The 20,129-nt window shown below is 31.5% G+C and overlaps 1 protein-coding gene across 1 annotated transcript in view; it reads left to right on the forward strand.

Moving 5' to 3' along the window:
* LOC142322418 (carbonyl reductase [NADPH] 1-like) overlaps positions 1–16,778 on the forward strand; it is a 28,917-nt gene extending 12,139 nt beyond the window's left edge. The window contains exons 3-6 of the mRNA XM_075361479.1: positions 3,272–3,403; positions 7,342–7,583; positions 13,432–13,637; positions 16,480–16,778. Coding sequence (XP_075217594.1) covers positions 3,272–3,403; positions 7,342–7,583; positions 13,432–13,637; positions 16,480–16,604 — 705 coding nt within the window. The 3' untranslated portion in view covers positions 16,605–16,778. The remainder of the gene's footprint in view (positions 1–3,271; positions 3,404–7,341; positions 7,584–13,431; positions 13,638–16,479) is intronic.
* The last annotated feature ends 3,351 nt before the right edge of the window (positions 16,779–20,129 follow it).

A 20,129-nucleotide genomic window follows, 5' to 3' on the forward strand; every position in this document is an offset into this window, starting at 1 on the left:
AGCTGAGAAGTTTCTCTAAGAAGAGACTTTCATAAATCTTACTCGGAAGTGGAATAATGGAAATAGGGCGGGGTATTTATTGATGTTGTTCATCTTTTTTGAATATTGGAACTGCTGTAGCTGTTTTTAAGGAGTCAGGAAAAAATCTTATAACAAAGAAAGAATTCATCATCTCCGTAACTGGTTTTATGATGTGCCCACAGCACGGCTTTAGCAACCACACAGACATGCTATCAATGACAGATATCTTTTTCGGAATCAGTTTTTGTATGAAACGTGCCACTTCCGCCTCGTCAACAGGTATAAGAGCCATGGAAGCAATTGGTTGTATAACAATAGCTAAATTGTGGCGAGGCCACTGAATCAAATCACCTGAAGCGACCGAGGTAAAATAATTTTTAAACTCATTTGTAACTTCCTATAGGTCTGCAATCGTTTTATCTTTTCCTTTAATGGAAATTGATTTCTGCCTTTTTGATTGGTTTTTCCCTTTGTGTTATGATGAATAATTTGCCATGCAGTTTTTGACAAATTTTTTGCTCTCGTTAGTAATTTATAAATATCATAGGATTTAGCCGTGTGAATAATTTTTTTGAAGACTTTCTGTAATTTCTGAACAAAGTTTGAATCTGTCATTTTGGGTTTTTTTATAAATAGAATAATAAAATTTAAGCTCTTCTCTAAACACAAGAATACCTGGAGTCATACAGGAATTCTGCTGTACTTTAAATTTATACCTTTATAAAAGTGAGAGAATTATCTTACTTGTGCTGTAAAATTATCACATTTTAATATTATGTGTGTGATATATTTTTTTGTGGTTAATTTATTATATAAGCATGGGGTTAAGTGATATATAAAATATAGTTTTATAGTTAATTGATTATATTGAACATGAGTGATATAATGTTGCTCTATCGTACATCTTTTTAAATTGGATGGTACATTGGAATTGGATGGCACTGCAGCTTGCTAAAAGAAAACCTAAAAATAAGGCTGAGTTACAACTTCAAATCGCAAGTCTGTGGCAACAGGTGATGAAAGAAAAATGTTTGGAATTGATTGGATCAGTTCCTGATAGAGTAGCAGCATGCCTAAAATCGAATGGAGGTCATACAAAATACTAAACATTTAAAAAATGATGTAGCATTATCTCTGATATTTTTATTTTTAATTTTTACTTGTCTAAAATAAAGATTTTGTCATGAAATACTGATTTTTCAGTTATTTTTAACTTGTCCTTAAACTTATGAAAGATACTGTGTGTATATATATATATATATATATATATATATATATATATACAGTACACACACACACACACACATATATATATATATATATATATATTCACAAATATTTATGTGTGATTAAGGCAAATTCAAATTATTCATCATTTATTATATTAAACAGTTATGTTAATAGTAAAATTAGTGAAATACACAACTAATTGTACATTATGAATTTGATTTTCAAGATTTCTTATAAAACCATTTTTTCATTCAAGTGTAGTCACAAAAGGTGGCTTAGATGATGGTTGTGTTATTATTTTTCATGTGTAACATATTTTATGTGCTATTAATGCCAACTATTGTTATTATAAAATCGACTTGTAATTAAATAGTACCTCAGAATTATAAAAAAATATGTATCACAGAAACATTAATGAACATGAATGTGTTGGTTGATAACATTTTATATACATTTTAGCAACTTCCAGGAATGTTTTCTATTCTACTTCATTGACTCTTGTAAGTGCACAACCTTTTGATTTCATTTGGAAAATAACAATTTTAAGGAGACAGTTATAGTCATTTGACAATAATTATTTATAATTTTGTTTCTTTGTTTTATTTAAGTACTAAAACTTGTTATTTGAGCTTCTATTTTACATAATTTTTAATGCGTTAGATTATTGCTGTAGTTAATATTCGTAATCAGTGTTAAATATTGTTTTGCTCTATCAAGTATTATATTATTTTTACAAATTAGAAAAAAGAAGTCATTAACATGAGAATGGCTAAGAAACTTAAATATTTTCAAGAAAGCTTGCTTACTAACTGAACTCTATTGATTACTTATTACAATTTGTTTATATTGTAATTAACTCTATCATTTAATTTAATGTAATTTGTAAAGCGCAGAGATTAATTCTTATTTATTCATGAACTGAATTCATATTACTTTTCTTAAATTAATCTAATGAAAATAACTCCTGAAGTGAAGTTATGATGTTGGACTTCTTTGTAATTAATATTGTGATTTGTTCTAATAATATTTATTGCTTTTGTATTCCATCTTGTAGTTTGAATAATAATGTATTTAGTTATTTACATTGTTTTTAGACTCGTATTTAATGCAAAAGATTTTCAAAATGATTATTTGAAAAATGTATATTTATGTATTTGTCATTTATTATTATAATTGATATGTTGATTCAGCTGATATTCCTTGCATAAATTCTGTATAGACTAAGTTAAGTTTATTTCGTAATTTAATTTAATTTTTTAAGTTTATGATTGCAAAAAAGAGGTGTTTTAAGTTCTTTTGTTTTCAGGCTTTGTTTAATTGTAGATTTTCATATTAGCCTATATGCAGTTTATTTGTGTGATAATTAAAGTCCAATTTCTTTTGGCAAAAACCAGCTATCTCATTTTATTATTTTGTTAATTTTACCTAACAGTCAGAACATTCAGCAAATGAACCCTACACATTTTCTTTGAATACCATAGCAAAATTGTTGTTTTATCATAAGAAAAAATTGTGGCATTGATTTCAGTCGGAAGCATTATTGATTATAAACTAATCATGAGAATCGTTTAATAAAGATACACGAGTATTAATATGCAAAATAAATTACCATAGTGTAGAAAAATATGCTGTAACATACATTATATTTATACCAAGAGTAAATTGGCAAAAAATTCTAAATGGATCTTGCTTTAAATTTTTTTAAGTTTGACTATAGCAGTCAAACTGTCACATTAATTCTAGATTCACTGGGGTATTCTCCAAGTTGAAATAGAATTTAACTCAATACCTGATTTTTAGATTAAATGTGTCAACTTTTATGGAGCAAATTATTTAAAAGTACAGAATTATTTTGAATGTGTAAGTAGTGAAATTAATGTAAAAACCTTGTAGTTAGATATTAAAAGTTCAAAAAAATAAATGAAGTTTGGATATATGACTTATAAAAATTATAATCTTGATAACTTAAATAAAATTTTACTAACTTTGAACAACTACTATGTTAAGTTTTATGTTACAGGAGGGTCTTTATCCAGAGTACCATAAATTAGATATAACACATGCAGAAGAACGTGAAAATTTTTCCAAATATTTGCAGGAAAAGTATGGAGGAATTGATGTCCTTGTGAATAATGCTGCTATTGGTTATGAGGTAATTGCTAAAGATAATTGTTATGTATCTAATTTTTTATGTATTCCTTAATTATAATACAGGATATATTTATATAAAAGTAAAATTTATTAATTTTTTTTTTTACACACATTGAATGCAATTTTAAAGTTCAATGCAAAGGTATTTACCTTTGCATTGCCTTTGCTCACCTTAAATGTGAGTCCTTGAATATCGCCTCAGATGTACCACTTATAAACAATTTTTTATCAAATCCTATAATCGTAGCCTGTGCCTACGATTATATTTATTTTCATTAACCAAACTTGCAGCTTATCTTGACTTGCAGAAAGATGGAACAAAAATTTTGTTTTAAATTTAATCACACACAAAGAAGTCTGTAGCTGTTAAATACTAGTAAAATTACTTATAGATACTTTAGATTAATAAAAAGAAGTGATAATTCTATAAATTTTATATTTTTATTTATTTATATTATATATTATAGTATATATCTTATTATTTTAACTGAATTTACTGCTGAAAGATATTGCAGCTTGCAGTGTAACGAGTAAAATTTTTGAAAAATAAGAATTAATAAAAATCTTTATGAACTTTACTGTAGAGTAATGTGTGCTCATTAAATCAGGTAATAGAAATATTACCACAGGAGAGACATACCATAGTAAAAGATAAAAAATAGAGAACCAAGGGAACCACCTATTTCAGTTAGCTGACTGCATCATTAAACTGTTATAGCGAATGGCATATAGCTGTGCACATTGCATGCGAGAGAGATAGAATGATAGGACAGGTGGAACAGTTTTTTCCTGAATCACCATCAGCTATTACTTCAGCGGATGAATGAGGATGATATGTATGAGTGTAAGTGAAGTGTAGTCTCAGGTGCACCGTTTCTGAGACGTGTGGTTAATTGAAACCCAACCACCAAAGAACATTGGTGTCTGTGATCTAGTATTCAAATCCATATAAAAGTAACTGCCTTACTAGGGGGAACAGTCACATAGACATTTCTTTACGAAAACATCTCCTATAGCTTCGTATGTTTAATTGGATAGTATGCAGTACAGTGTCAGAGTTATTACAACTTATATCTTTTATTTATTTAAAGATACTAATTATAAATACTAGTAATACTTTAGTTTTACGAACAATTACTGTTCGTAATAAACATATCCTAATTACTTTATACATTTCAAGATAATAAAATAAGATCATATTACGAATGACAAATTTTACATATTATTTGATAACCGTATGAATCAGTTAATTTTATTTATAGGGCTATTGTCATGATAAATTTTATATGCGAATTGCTGAATATTCATGGCATGATGACGTCATGAATTTGAAGTGTAATAGCGTTACACTTTATACAGTCAGTCTTGAGAGAGTGACCCACCGAGTTGGTGTAGTGGTGAACGCGTCTTCCCAAACCAGCTGATTTGGAAGTCAAGAGTTCCAGCGTTCAAGTACTAGTAGTCAGTTATTTATACACGGATTTGAATACTACATCGTGGATATCGGTGTTCTTTGGTGGTTGGGTTTCAATTAACCACACATCTCAGCAATGGTCGAACTGAGACTGTACGAGACTACACTTCATTTACAATTATACATATCATCCTCATTCATCCTCCGAAGTATTATCTGAATGGTAATTACTAGAGGCTAAACAGGAAAAGAAAGCCTTGAGAGAGTATTCAGCACACTTGCACATTAATTTCATGTTCCTGTTTTGTTTAAAGGTAAGACCGCACTAAGCGGAACTGCACTGCAGCGACGCGTCGTGACACGACGCGACCAAATATTATTTATATGAAATTGCATGAGATAGAACGCACTACGCGGCAGCGAAACTGCACGGCGCAGCACTGCGATGCAAAGTTGACACTCTGAGCAAATATGACGCCGTGCTGCGTCGGGTAGTTCCGTTGCCTTTAGTGCGATATAGCGTCGCTGCACTTCATGTGAGGTATACTAAATAAAGCCGCGTCGTGCCACGCCACGCCGCTGCAGTGCGGTTTTATCTTAGATCATATAGTGAATGTATAGGCTTAGTGAATTTGTTAAATTTGGTGTCTGTCGCGAGTGTTTACTTTAAACCTGTATGTGCTTTAAAATTAAATTACAGTATTTGTTATCAACCAGAAATCATGGAGGACGTTCATTTTGTATCAAAACTTGGAGGTAAAGTGTTTCATAGTCAGAGTAGAGAAATCGTTTGGAGAGTATATAACTTTATGAAAAAATAAACGTGAACAAACGCCCCAATGATTCCACTAACAAGAGCTCGAAATCGGGCTGCTGAAGCAACTGGCGTTTCGACCCGGCTGATTACGAAAATTAAAAAATGACTGTTTCCAATTCCGCTTCTACGAGTTCGGACAACCAATGTTTCGTAATACTTTTTCTCAGTCGTTCGTAACCTCTAAGAAGCGCCTGGAAAAATCAAGGCTAATAACTGGACTGAACGATTTTGATAAATGTGCTGTTCGGAGATCGGTGTATAACTTTCACATAACAGAAAATCGTCTTCCGACAGCCGAGTTATTGCGCACAGCACTGAAAGACAGGATTAACTTTAAGGTAGTTAAAAGGGTATTCGAATTATATTAAAAGATCTAGGTTTTAAGTGGCGAAAGACCCAAGGTAATGGTTTTTGTATTGGTGGGAAAGACAAAAGGATAAAATATTTGCAAGCCATAAAATACTACAGAGAATCCGGCCGTATCATTGTTTATACGGACAAAACTGACGTCCTTAATAATGATACTTCTGACAAGTCCTGGGGAGGCTGCTCAGGAAAAGTCCTTCGACAACCGAACTATAAGGTAGAGCGTTGGATCATTATCCATGCTGGAGGAGAAAGAGGATTTGTTCCTAATGTTCTCACTATGTGGCAGGCTAGTCACACTTCAGGAGATTACTACAATCAAATGAACATTAGTAATTATATGAAATGGATCAGTGAAAAATTATTAGCTAACCTTCCTAAAGAATCAAAAAATGTTGTCGTAACTGATGATGCTTCTTACCGCAACGTTTTAACTGAAAAGGCACCGACATCTAACAGCACCAAAAATGAAATGAATCTTGGCTTAAACAAAAAGGAAGAGGATTTTATGAGAGCTTCCTTAAACCCCAATTATATGAAATATTAAAGTCAAATAAAAAGAGATTCACACACTACCTTTTGGATGACATGTTAGAAAAAAAGGCCATAATGTATTACGTCTGCCTACATATCATCCAGATTTAAACCCAATAGAAATGAAACGGGCAGAAGTAAAACAATACATTCGCAATCGAAATCAAAATACGGAATTTAATATTGAAAGAGTGAAAAGTTTGTTTAATGGGACCAGAAGACTGGTTACTGAAATATGATCACGTGATAGACATCGAAAATAAATATCGATCGCGAGAGCCTTTAATAGACAATGCTTTAGAATTCTTTATAATTAGAGTAAGTGATAGTGACACTTATACATCTAGTAGTGACGAATCATTAAGTGGTTTTGAAGAAATCTGACGGATATCTCATATATGCAAGGTAATGAGATTAAAGTAATGATAATAAGCTATTTATGTTAGCAGTTATAATTAGTAATACTAATTACATTAATAAATTGTAAAAACAGTAGTTGTGTTATTATTTAAATTAAAAACCAGCAAATGTCGTTTAAAAAACAGCAATTATATTAGTATAAGATATTTTCAGGATAGTTAATAGCATGGTAAGCCAGCCGTCAGCCTATGTGCACAGCAATATGTCGCCCGCTATACTACTTTTTGTCTGAAAGTCGTGCTCTTTACATGTTAGATGAAAACTAAAAAAAAAACAATAATCAGTAATATTCAATAGTCAGTTAATATTATAAACTTCTGACATAAATGTGTACAAAAAATATTAATGTATTGTAATATAAATATATTGTTAATTACTTTTAATATAGGAGAATGTAACTGATCCATCATTTCCTCAACAAGCTGAGTCTACATTGAATGTTAACTTCTTTGGCACACTGCAACTCTGTGCTCTTCTATTTCCTTTATTAAGACCCCATGGAAGAGTTGTTAATCTTTCTAGTGCTCTTGGTCATCTGACTTCAGTACAATCACCAGTGCTCAGAAACAAGTTTTCATCTGATAATTTAACAATTGATGCTCTCGAAGAACTGGTTAACCAGTTCATTACGTAAGTAGATTTTTAAATTAGTTTTTTTGTTATTGTTTTCAATTACTGTTTCTGGTTGCTTATTCATCGGTATTTTGTGTAATTGAATTTTTACTGAATATAAATATGAGAAAACGAAAATTAAATGCAATCCGATCGGCGTTACAGTTTAATTACATATTTTTCATACAAAACGTGTATGTGTTGTGTACAATCAGAATAGCGTTAAATTTAAAATACATATCGAAAACGAAAGAAAAAAGAAATGTTTAATCTTGACTCCAGTCTTCGCTGTCTTCGAGAAACGGTGGCTGTTTCTCAATTTCAGGATACCGACCGAGACTGACTAGGAAACGTTTCTGACCGTACTTGTTAAAAGCGTGTACTGCATGACGCAATCGCTTATCATCAAACAGCATGCGATCGTATTGGTGATCTGGATCCCGATTTTTCTACGGACTGTGTCGGTTTTCAATGTATCGCTAGGTTTCGAAGTCTATAAAAATCAACAGCATACAAGAATAACTCTTCGAAATGATGATGGACCATAGAGCCTCCTGTTGTAGGATGATCGATAGAAACTTTAAAACATCTGATACAACACAAGTTAATCTTTTTGGACGTTTTCATACGGATAGTACATCGAATTCAGAAACAAGCGGATGCTGTAGAAAATCTTTCGGTGTCTTGGCCGCTATATCCCCTTCCGATCGTCTACATCCGTTGTTGTCCAACCTTCGAATAGATTTCGTTTTTTCCGAAACCATGAGTGTGGCCGCAGTTTTCATCGTAGAAATCACGCCCGAATGTCTCCACCCTATCGACTTCCTGAGCTTTTATCTCGAATTGAATTTCATAAAAAAAAGCGCCGAAGCTGTTGCACAGCTTTAAATTCGTATCGGCTTTACTGTTGCCGTAATCGAATATACCGCGGACGTAAAGTTAACTATCGCACGCCAGCGTGTGCATTATTGTTGAATTGGGATTCTTATCTCATCGCTGTTGTTAAAAGTCGAATAATATCACAGATCTCCCATCTGTTCAAACAAAAAACAAAAAAATGGTAATCACAAATGATGGTCTGGCTGAATACGAACGTGCTAAGGAATGTGAATTGTACAAAATAAGACTCATCTTTGATCGAAGAAATAGAAAGATTAGGGATCATTAAAACCAAAAATTAAAAAGAAACTAAAACATTCAAACGGAAATAAAAACAACACAAATTAAATTCTTACACAACAAAAAATAATCTGAACTTGCCTATCATAAAAAAATAAAAACAATACTTACCTATAATAAAACATTTAAAAAAAACCAAATCAAATATAATAAAAACATTGGTAAACAAAAAAGTAATAAACAAAATATTTTCAAACACAAGAACCTATTAAAATTAAATTACAGTATTGTCGGAATGTATTTCATATTTTTTATTGATTTCATCTTTACTTGCTCGGTGTCTTAATGCATTTTTTATGAATAAATTATTTTATTTCACTTTATATTTTTACCAAAAAATAAAGTGAAGTGTTTTTTGCCCTTTTTATTTAAACTTTAGCAAAATAAATTGAAATTATTGTCATTTCACCGGTAGATTCAAGGCAGCACTTTAAACAGTCATAACTTGAGGAGAACCACACAGAATTGCTCCCTGTATTCATTCACAACTTAACCGGTCATGACGCACACTTCATCGCCAGTGAAGTGGGCTGTGATAACAGTTAGATTGATGCGATTCCAAAAACTACGGAAAAGTACATAACATTCAGTAAAGCCGTTTGCAACAACCTGTCGATAAAGTTCGTATACGCTTTCCAGTTCATGGCATCTAGTCTGCAAAACTGCCTAGAACTTGTCGAAAGACGCGTTTATCCATATAGGACAGATCTTCGTTGACATAGATATTCCGTTGATAACGAGAAAAGGAATACATCCATACGAATAAACTGACTCATGGTATAAACTGGATGAAATAGCATTGCCATTGAAACAGACTCTCTTACCTATTCACACGTATCCGATGAAGAATTACTCTCACGCAACTAGAGTGTGGAATCACTTCATCTGTCGTACATTAGGTGAGCACAGCGACTTGTATCTGATATGTGACGTCCTATTACTGGCTGACGTCTTCGAAAACTTCCGTTCGTTATGCTTAAGAATGTATAACTTGGACGCGGAACATTACGTATCAGCCCACAGATTGGCGTTTGACGCTATGCTGTACAAAGCAAAAGTCCAGTTAGAGCTGTTTACTGAAGCTGTTAGAGCTGTTTACATATCCATCGAGCCAGGTATGAGAGGTGGTATATCAAGCTGTGTTAAGAAACAGGTTACCCGAAAACAAGTACCACAAAAACAGCTGAGATCCGAGCTAACCGCATAAATTCTTTTTTCTAGGCGATTTTTTACAAATATAAAGGCCGCCTCTGACATCCCAACCGTCAACAACCTCTACGGTGGGAGTATGAGTCGATATCTTCCTCGTTCAGGTTTCAATTGGGTCGAAGATAATATCGATAAACGAAATACAGTGGACTGGCTAATTTCATATTCTGATGAGGATACGATAGGTTACATCTTCCAAGTCAACACACATAACATCTGCGTACCGTACACAAGTTACCATTCCTTCCAGTAAACGAAAAACCAAACGGTTCCGACTACAGTAAGTTGCTGATTACATTGAAAACACCAGACACGATACCTCGTGTGCTAACACCAAAATCAGGTGACTTCCCTTATATCTTCTCGTCTATCCAGGTTCAGTCCCTAACACAGATCACACCCAACAAAATCGGTGCGGGTAAAATCTGTGCTTGAACCGGCCATCTGTATTTATTGTTATAAGATCGTCTTCGACGTCAGAATCGACGTTTATAGCACGAGCACCTTTGAAATCGAACTCTTAAAATTTACTCCGCCCTTCGCATACTACAAAACGCCATGCTCTTCGGCATACTGTTCAATGAAGTACATGCAATCGTCTATGTTGACCGCATCATCGTATTTTCCGCATACGCGAGATTGCAGATTTGTTTTTCCGAACGTCCATATCGTCTTCCTCAGCGATACTGAACGGGATCCACGGACTGAATTCGGAATCTGTTGATCGGCTTCGTTTTGAATGAAGAACCTACAATGCACTTCTGCTTCTATCAGAAACAGAAGCCTTCAACTCTTCAATTATCGAAACTATCTCGTTATTGTGAGCCTTATTACTCGGTTTCTTCGACGTGATCAACAGTGTTAACCTCTTAAAAATTTCGTTGGGTCAATAAAAACGTATTCGATTATGGTTGCGTTAAGCGGTCGTGTCTGATCACGTGTGAAAACGTCATCGATCTATTGATCACCACGTGGGGTACGAAGTTTAAGTTTTTCAAGAAAAGACATCTTTATACTACTCGTTTATACATTACAGTGCTCTTAACTCTACTTTTGTAATTATTTTTTCAGTTGAACTGTTATAATAATTTCTACTACCGTAGTTATAAAATTATATTAAATTCATTTATGTTTTTGTGAATAGAATCCTTAAACAGTTAATGACAGGATAATAAACACTATTTTAAAGGAGGTTAAACAGTTATATTTTCTCCTATTGAAGTTTTTGTAACCAATTATTTTTTTAATTACTCCCTCTAATTGAATGAAAACTTCTGATAATGTTTAAATTACAACTTATCATCGATCATAAATCTCCTTGCTCAAGTAAAAAATGCTTTCTTGTGTAGTGACTTTTGTCGCATTTTCAGCAAAAAAAAAATTGATAAATAAAAAACTCCACATAGCATTATAATTAATTACTTATATAGACTGATTTTTTTGTCGTTACCCAATTTTAAATGTAATTTAAGAAAGGGAAATTTAGTTGGAATAAAAAAATGTATTTGTTACTTACAAAAGAGATTTCATAAAAAACTATTACTTACAAAATTGTTAAAGAATATGCTCAAAATGCCCACCCCTTGCCGTTATACACGCACGGACTCTTTTCAGCATATTAGCAGAAACCTTTTTAAGAGTTGCATTGGAAATATTCGTGATTAAGTCTGTAATATTGACTTTAAGTTCATCAATAGTGTGAGGATTGTTTTTGAAGGCCTCGGACTTAATATAGCCCCACAAAAAGTAGTCAGGAGATGTGAGGTCTGGGGACCTTGGAGGCCATAAGCCAGCCCTTGCTTATTATTCGATCATCAAAGAACTCTTGCAAAAAGTCCACGGTTTCTCGAGACGTGTGGGATGTAACGCTGTCTTGCTGAAACCAGCAAAACCGTTCTTGAGATTCCAGGAGGGATACAAATTGGCACACAATATTCCTGTATACTTCAATATTTACTGTCTGTTCGAAGAATATGGGTGCGACTATACAATGGCGAGATATCGCACACCACACACCAATTATTTCAGGATGCAAAGATTTGTCTTGTAAAGCATTAGGATTTTCAACCGCCCAAATTCGACAGTTTTGACTATTCACATAACCACTGAGATGGATCCAAGCTTCATCACTAAAAAATTCGATTTGGTTATCGTTTACGATAGACCTAAACCAACGGCAATATTGCAATCTCTTGTTTAAATCTGGAGGCTGAAGCTCTTGGACTAATCGTACGCGATACGGACACAATTTCAATTTTTTAGCAGCTTTCTGAACACTCGAATATGACAGACCGACTTGCGTGGAAAGTTTTCGTAAACTTTTCCGTGGAGAATTGAGCAATCTTGTTTTCACATTTTCTAAAACGTCATCTGTCAAGCGAGTTGGTCGACCACTACGTTTTCTGTCGCAAACACTACCTGTCACTCGAAATCGGTTTGCTAGCCTAGAAATTGACATTTTTTTCTGGCGGAGCAACAAATTTAATTTGAAATGATTCTTTTACACTTGCGTACGATTTCATAGCAAAATAATGTTCAAGAATGAAAACTCGTTCTATGGTAAAAGACATTCTGTTCGTAACACGACCGGAAACGGCACAAAAGTTTACACAGCTCAAGGAGAATCAACTCACATTGCCGTATCTATACCGGTTGAGTAGTGCTACCAACTTCGTGTCACAAAACAAAATTTCCCTTTCTTAGAAAAAAATTACCAGACATTAACAATTGGGTAACAGGACTAAAAAAAATCACCCTGTACTTTCCATTCAGTCTATGTTTTAATACTTGTAAAAAATATGTAAGCTTTCTAGTTCCAGTAGTTCTTAGAAAATTGGGTAAAATTTCCCAAAAACAACGACTTTAAATATAGTAAAGTCCCAGTAATAATAACTGTTTTCTTATTTACCTTTGGTAAGAATTGTTCTTTTGTAAGGATCATTTTGTTACAATCTCATCTTTCATAAAACATTCCACCACAATCTTTTCTGAACTTCTATATGTTTGAACTAAAAAATTAGTATCTGGCTCATTTATGTATATACATATATGAAACATAGTAACATAACATAATAATAAAACATAATATATATATGTAGTAGTATAAATTATTATATTAACAAAAAACCTTAATCTTAATCTCAATTTTTTATCTCTTAATATCAATCATTAATCTTAATTGAAACAACAGGTAATACTGTACCAATACTTCTATTCAAAGTATTTTCATCTTAACTTCAAAAAAATTGGTGGTAAAATTTTTCACTACCATGTCTTAAATTTAAAAAGTAGATTTTTAAGTTATTAAAAAACTTCACATCTAATATAGATGTACATGTTTAAACTGGGGACAAAATGAATGCATAATTTTCCATGTAAAACAATGCATTACATACATTGTATTCTCTAAGTAGAGGAAATAGATTTAATAGATAAAACATTAAGTAATTCTACAGTTACTCTTGAAAATATTTTTCAGTGACGTTAAAAATGGTGATCATATAAAGCAGGGTTGGCCGCAAACAGCATATAGTTTTTCTAAGGTGGCTGTTTCTGCATTAACATTCATACAACAGAGGGAATTTAACAATGATAAAAGAGAAGATCTTGTCGTCAACTGCGTACATCCTGGTGTTGTTGATACGGATATGACTGATCACAAAGGACCAATGTCACCTGAGCAAGGTACAAATAATGTGTTTATCATTTCTTTTAATTATAATATTTTCAGTTTTTACACATTTGGTTCTTATGATTTATGTATGAAAACATAATTTATTTTGACTCAAAGCATTGCTTAAAATTTCCAGAATAGTGCTGATTTTTATGGTTTTTTGGCATGACTTCTTTAATTACTATAACATGCAAGTTAATATACACTACAAATTTTCTTTTTCTTTTTGTGTACTGCTTCGTAATATGACAAACATGATTGTTAGCTGTGTTCTCAGGATTATGTGAGATTATTTTCCTTGAACGAAAATGAAGACTTACTTCATGGTGTTTCCTAATTATAACAGTATTCCAGAACTGTCTTGAACTGCATAACTACTATGGATAAAAACTAAAACCTTCTGAGTTAAGTTGATGGTTGGAAATGCTCCAGGACATAACATCACAGATCAACAAACTGAAAATTGTTATTGTGTTCCTAGTCATCAAGGTGACAAACCTCTGGTAATACTGATAAAATTCACAACAAGAAGAAGAAGAAATTAAGAGGATCTACTGCAAAGAACAAGAATTAAACAACACTTTTTGACACATCACTTAAATCTTCCATCTGATATTCCTCTATATCTAAATGAAAGCTTGTCTCTGGAAAGAAGGAAATTGCTAACTTTGGCGTGAACAATAAAAAAGCATCAAAGGTTTTAAATATTAATAATCCAAAATAACAAAATCATGATGAGGAAAGCAGAAAGTCAGCCATTTAATGAATGACAATTTTCCGGATGAAAGGCCGAGATGCTACCACTTGCACTACGGAAGCCGGTCATCTATTGTACTAGAAACAGTTAAAGATTTGAATAAGTAAAACAAGTTTCAATATATAACATTCTAACAAAAATATAACATAAGTAAATTAATTCTTGCTTTCTTTATTGCTATACCACTAAACTATGAATAATGATGATCAGCTACTTTGGTTCAGTTCATAGATTTATTTTTGCTTAAAATAAGTAAATTTAACGATAAATCTGTATATTGTGTTATACAGATTAATAGTGACTTGGATTAATAGTGACAAAATGTAACTTTACTCTATTGAGAATTATAACTACTTATTCTAATTGTAATGATGATTGTAGATCTGGTGAAATTGCAGTTTATATAAAAGAAGTTCAGTCTGAAAAATACTGCTTCCTACTGCAGATTGTATAAAAGTAAATATTTTGATAAGTGGAACTAAAAGTTGTATTACCACTATGTATAAATTTCATAACAGCCAGTAGATAAATTCCTAGGAGAAATTAATGACTTCCTATTATTTATAAACGAAGATAACATTATCGTTACAGGCAAAACGATAATATTATTTTTGACCATTTGGTTTTGATTCCCTTGTTAATGAACAAACCTGAAAGTATGTGTTAACTACTGCATGCCTAGATCAAGTTTATGCTCACTCCATAAATAATATAAACATTATTTTTAAAGTTTATGTAATAAATCTCAATATCACAGACCACTCTACAATTAATCTACATACAAACCAAATAAATAAATTTTCTCTGTATACCACACCAGACAAAATAAAAAGAATAAATATTAACATCCTTAAAAATCACCTAATTAATACGTACTGGTCAAATGTCTATGCATGCAACAATGTAGATTTAACTTTTTGTGATTTTCTGCATAAATTTAAAACCTGTATTGAACTACGAGTATTTACAAGCAAGAAGGTGTTAAAACAAGACATCTTTCACCAAACCATGGAAAACAAATTATACAAGACATCAACCCTACAACAAAAAGCTAATTTAAAAAAGAAACTCCAGAGTTTCAGGAAATTTTTGCTAATCTAGGCGGAAACATTAAAAATAAATTGGTAAGAAATCAATAAATAAACTATTAGGGGAAAATAAACCAAAAACAAAATAAGTCTTCTGAAAACAGATTGCCAGAGAGCTATAACCAATAAAGCACTAATTGCAAGAATGGAATGATCATTTTAACAAATATTTAACTTGTCTCAACCTAACATGAATAAATGAGACTTGGATAGCATATCTTGTTACAACATCTTGTTCCCTCAAGCAAATTCTAATTCCTCGCCGGTGTTCACCCAACAAAAAATTGAAACACTGAACTTAATTATATCCTTAAAACATAGGAAAGCACTTTGTATTGATGGTATTAAGGTTGACACCATCAAGGTGTAATCAATCGATGCTATCAAGTATTTTAGCATTTCTTTACAATCTCAGTAAGGCAAAAGCAAATACATTGAAGCCTTAAAAAAAGGCTGTTCACTCATTCCAGTTCACAAAGGAGGTGACAAAGACAATGCAAATAAAAATATAATAGACCTATCATCTCCCTGTTATCTGTATTTCCAAATATCATGAAAAAGCTATTTAGAAATAGCTGGCTAAAATTTAGGCTGGCTAAATTTTTAATCAAAAATAAGTTTAAAACCAGTTTGGTTTTAGAAAATTCACACAAAATGGGTGATTATTTTGTTCAAGTTACATTAACAGTTCTTTTTTGTTTGAAACTAATCTTGTGTACGTGCATGCACATGCATGTGTGAAGTCCTAATGCATACATCTTTAACAAGACATAGGCAAAAGAGTTTTATTTTTGTTTTTATTTTTGAAAGTATGACCTGTAAAGGATTTAAGACAGAAGCTTACAATGCACTCATAAATTAATATTTTTTGTGAGGCAATTCACCACTCTATCAGTAGTTACTTGAGAAATTGTCTGTTATTTGATTTTTTTATTTATTGCTGTGCTTTCAACTTAAGTGATTTTTTTTCTGTTAGTGATTAAATAAATTATGATTGTTTTTTACCAGGTGCAGACGCTCCAATAAAGCTAGCATTATTGCCACATTATACAGATATAAAAGGAAAGTTTGTATGGTTTGATATGAGACTTGTTGATTGGGTAAATGGACCGAAGCCAAACGTATACCTATAAAGGAATGAGAATAAAATATTATTCATGTGAATATTATTTTTTAATTTGATTAAGTGGCACTTTACAAATTATTAATATTCTTATTTGCAATTGAGCTTTTGTATTTTAACATTACTTAAAATTTGGAATTTGTATGCTTTTATAATAAAAATAAATACTTTTTTGATATGCTGATGATGTGTAATAATCTTTTTCCAAGCAAAAGGGATTCTTGGAGTTTTAATCTAAAGTACACAGTAGGTTATCTACCCATTAGTGTTAAAAAGTGCTCTCAAAGATTTACTTCACCAATAAAACTAGATTAAACTGTGAATTTTGTTCTATGACAAACAACATCAAAATATTTTAGACAAAAATTTGGCCAAATTATTTGGATTACGAACCATACATTTTTATTGAAAATTATTGTTTGCACTCACTGTCAAATTAATGATGTTAATCTTTAAAATTAGTACATTTCTATCAGTAATTAGTGATTTTACTATTATCTGTGATCTTACTATTACAACACATTTATCTGGTAACTCAAAATTGAGAATAGGTTGATTTAAGAGTTTAATTCAATTCACTCCAAAAATACTAACACTTGTTCCAAAAATATATTACTGAATTGAATGTTTTTAGTCATTTTCTTAACCTACCCAATACTTGAGTACATGTGAGGAGCTTGCTTTCAAAAGTGAGCATATGCACTTAAGATAATTTTACAGGAAATGCAAAAAACTTGCACCTCAGAGCGGTTTGGGTATTTTTAATTTATATTTATCTTAAGACATAAGTTTTTGGCAACTATTTTAGACCCTGATTTCATTTTAAAAAGTATTAATTAGTTTCAAATATTTCTATAAAAAACATATGGAGTTGTTCAGCTTTGATGAAAAAAGTTGGATATGTTCCCTTTTCAAAACAAAAGAAAAAACAAACAAAAGAGTATTAATTTTGTATATGCTATTTATTTTATTAGTTAAAAGAATAAAGAATTAGCATAACTTCATAATATTCTTGTATAATAAAATCAACACTGACAGTCTTTGTGGATACCATTAAATTATTAAAGATTGTAAGATTGTCACACATTTTTTCATAAAAATTTTCTTCAAAGTATTAAGATTGATAATCATGTTATATAGTTCAGAACAATAAAAAATCCGCTAATTAAATACAAGCACACTCTTCCACAAGACAATTGCAGTTTCATTTCACTGTTTTCTTCAATGATAATGAATGTATGCTCTTGATATTATATAATGAGTAGCTAATTGATAATGATAATGAGTAGCTGCTCTTTTAATAATACAAAACCTTCTGTTTTGTATTTTTTTTTATACTCCTGGCATTTGCTAATTCAACTGACAAAGAAAATTTTTTGTTGGTGAAGTATTGTACTTTGGTGAAAATATCGCAATTTATTGATTAATGTTTCGTTACAAGACCTTTGACATTACAAATACTTTTAATTTTTGTGATAACAGTTTCCAGTGTTTTTATATTGTGCACAACCCAGTCTTCGCCTCTTTTACTGTCCCTACTTCTCTGTAATATGTTGTATACTCTTCTTGTGTTAATTTGAAGATTAATTTCTTAACAAGAAGATTAATTTGAATGTGTTTTTTTAGAATTTTTTCTGTCCTACCAAATGTTCAATCTGCCAGAAGAAAACTGTGGCCGCAAACAGGAAAGGTCAACTGAATAGAAGTGATGTTTGAAGATTCTATCTTAAGCCAGTGGCATTATATATGGACAATATAAAAATTTTTATTCTGTTCTGCACATCTGTCGCAGAACAAAATGGTTTTACTGATATTTTTCTTTATATTCAAAGAACGTAGATGATGAATTAAAGCTGACCCAAGGTAAAGAGAACTTCTTCTAGCCTGATCTGATCACATATAAAAAAATTGGATTTTTTGAGTCAAGAGAAATACAACAGAAACAATAAAATCCAATCTACCAATTATTAAAGGCCTCTTGAATTGGCATTTTAGGAAGAGGATGGACCTGAAGATCCACCATTATTCTGAAAATCAAGAATCATATTTCAAGCTTACAGGAAAGCGGGAAGTCAAGTGAATTACACCTTGTTTCTTCACCAACCTGTTTATACTGCAGCTTATCAACATCAAAATGCAGGGATATCAACCCTATTCTTATCATGCTCTTTCTGTTCACTTCAGAGTATAATATTTATAATATCTCTGTTCACTTCGGCTGTATAATAAACATTGTTACTCTCAGAGAAAATAACCCTGACTAATGCTGCTTATACCTCAAATGCTATTTGTACATCACAGTCATAATAAAAACTCTCTCTTTTTCTGTTTAGCCTCTACAACCACCAGGTATTACTTAACAGGATGAATGAAGATAATATGTATGAATGTAAATGAATCTGACCAGCTTTTACAGCTTCAGGTCGACCATTCCTGAGATGTGTGGTTAATTGAAACCCAACCATCAAAGAACACCAGTATCCACAATCTAGTATTTAAATCCACATAAAAGTAATTAATTGCCTTTACTAGGATTTCAACCGCAAAACCTTAGAATTTGAAACAATCATAACAATGACTGGAATCAGTGTAGCTTATCATAAATAATTTGATAACATGGCAAATTGTTTTCAACACTTAACCTGTCTAGAAATCCAAACTGAATTTCATATAATGTTTTAGTGGTAAAAAGTGTCTTTTAATTTATTCACAAGAGAGAGGTTAATGATTGTAAAAGAAATATGGTTGGCCTTTTTTGTTTAACTTGTTATTATAATTCAAACAAAGAAAAAAAGGATTTGTTTTACTTAAAAAAATATTTTAAAAAAAAAGGTTAACAGGTTTGCTGAAACAATAATTTTTATAAAAATAATTTTAACTGCAACCATTGAAATAATCTTTGGTTTATATTACGTACTTTTTTTTATGTGCTATTAGATATTCTAAAACACAAGCTAGTAAACATGTATGGTTCCCGAGTGCATCTTTAATAACTTTTTTAAAAAAATCATTATAATTATGCTATCATAAATATGGTGAAATGTACTGTTTTATATGTAAATATAAGAAATATGAAAATGGAATGGTTGTCAATGATTGCCAACCATTCCATGGATGTTTCCCTTTGATAGTATGTTATTGTTATGAAGGGATTTCATTTTTTCACTTACTCCTAAACCACTTTTGAAAAACATATATTTTGCTGTTTCCTGTACTGATATTTTTCAGGATATTTATTTCAATAACAATTCAGATTAATGTTTACTCTGCATTAAAGAATTTCCCTTAAAACCAGTTCTAATAGAGTTAAACAGAAGAAAAACAGTAACACAGCAGGAATAAAACAGGAGTTAAACAAGAGCTTGTTATTTAATTCCAAATCTTCTATGCTGTTGTTATAGAAGCTTGAAACAAAGAACATATGATAACTTCATCATTCCATAATATCTATTACATTTAAGATTTCCTCATTAAACCACTCCTAATACATAAAACTGTAATAAGAATCGATTTCATAGTTTTTGTACATTTTGTG

This window comes from Lycorma delicatula, chromosome 3 (genome assembly GCF_047948215.1).
Source record: "Lycorma delicatula isolate Av1 chromosome 3, ASM4794821v1, whole genome shotgun sequence".
Taxonomy (NCBI): Eukaryota; Metazoa; Arthropoda; class Insecta; order Hemiptera; family Fulgoridae; genus Lycorma; species Lycorma delicatula.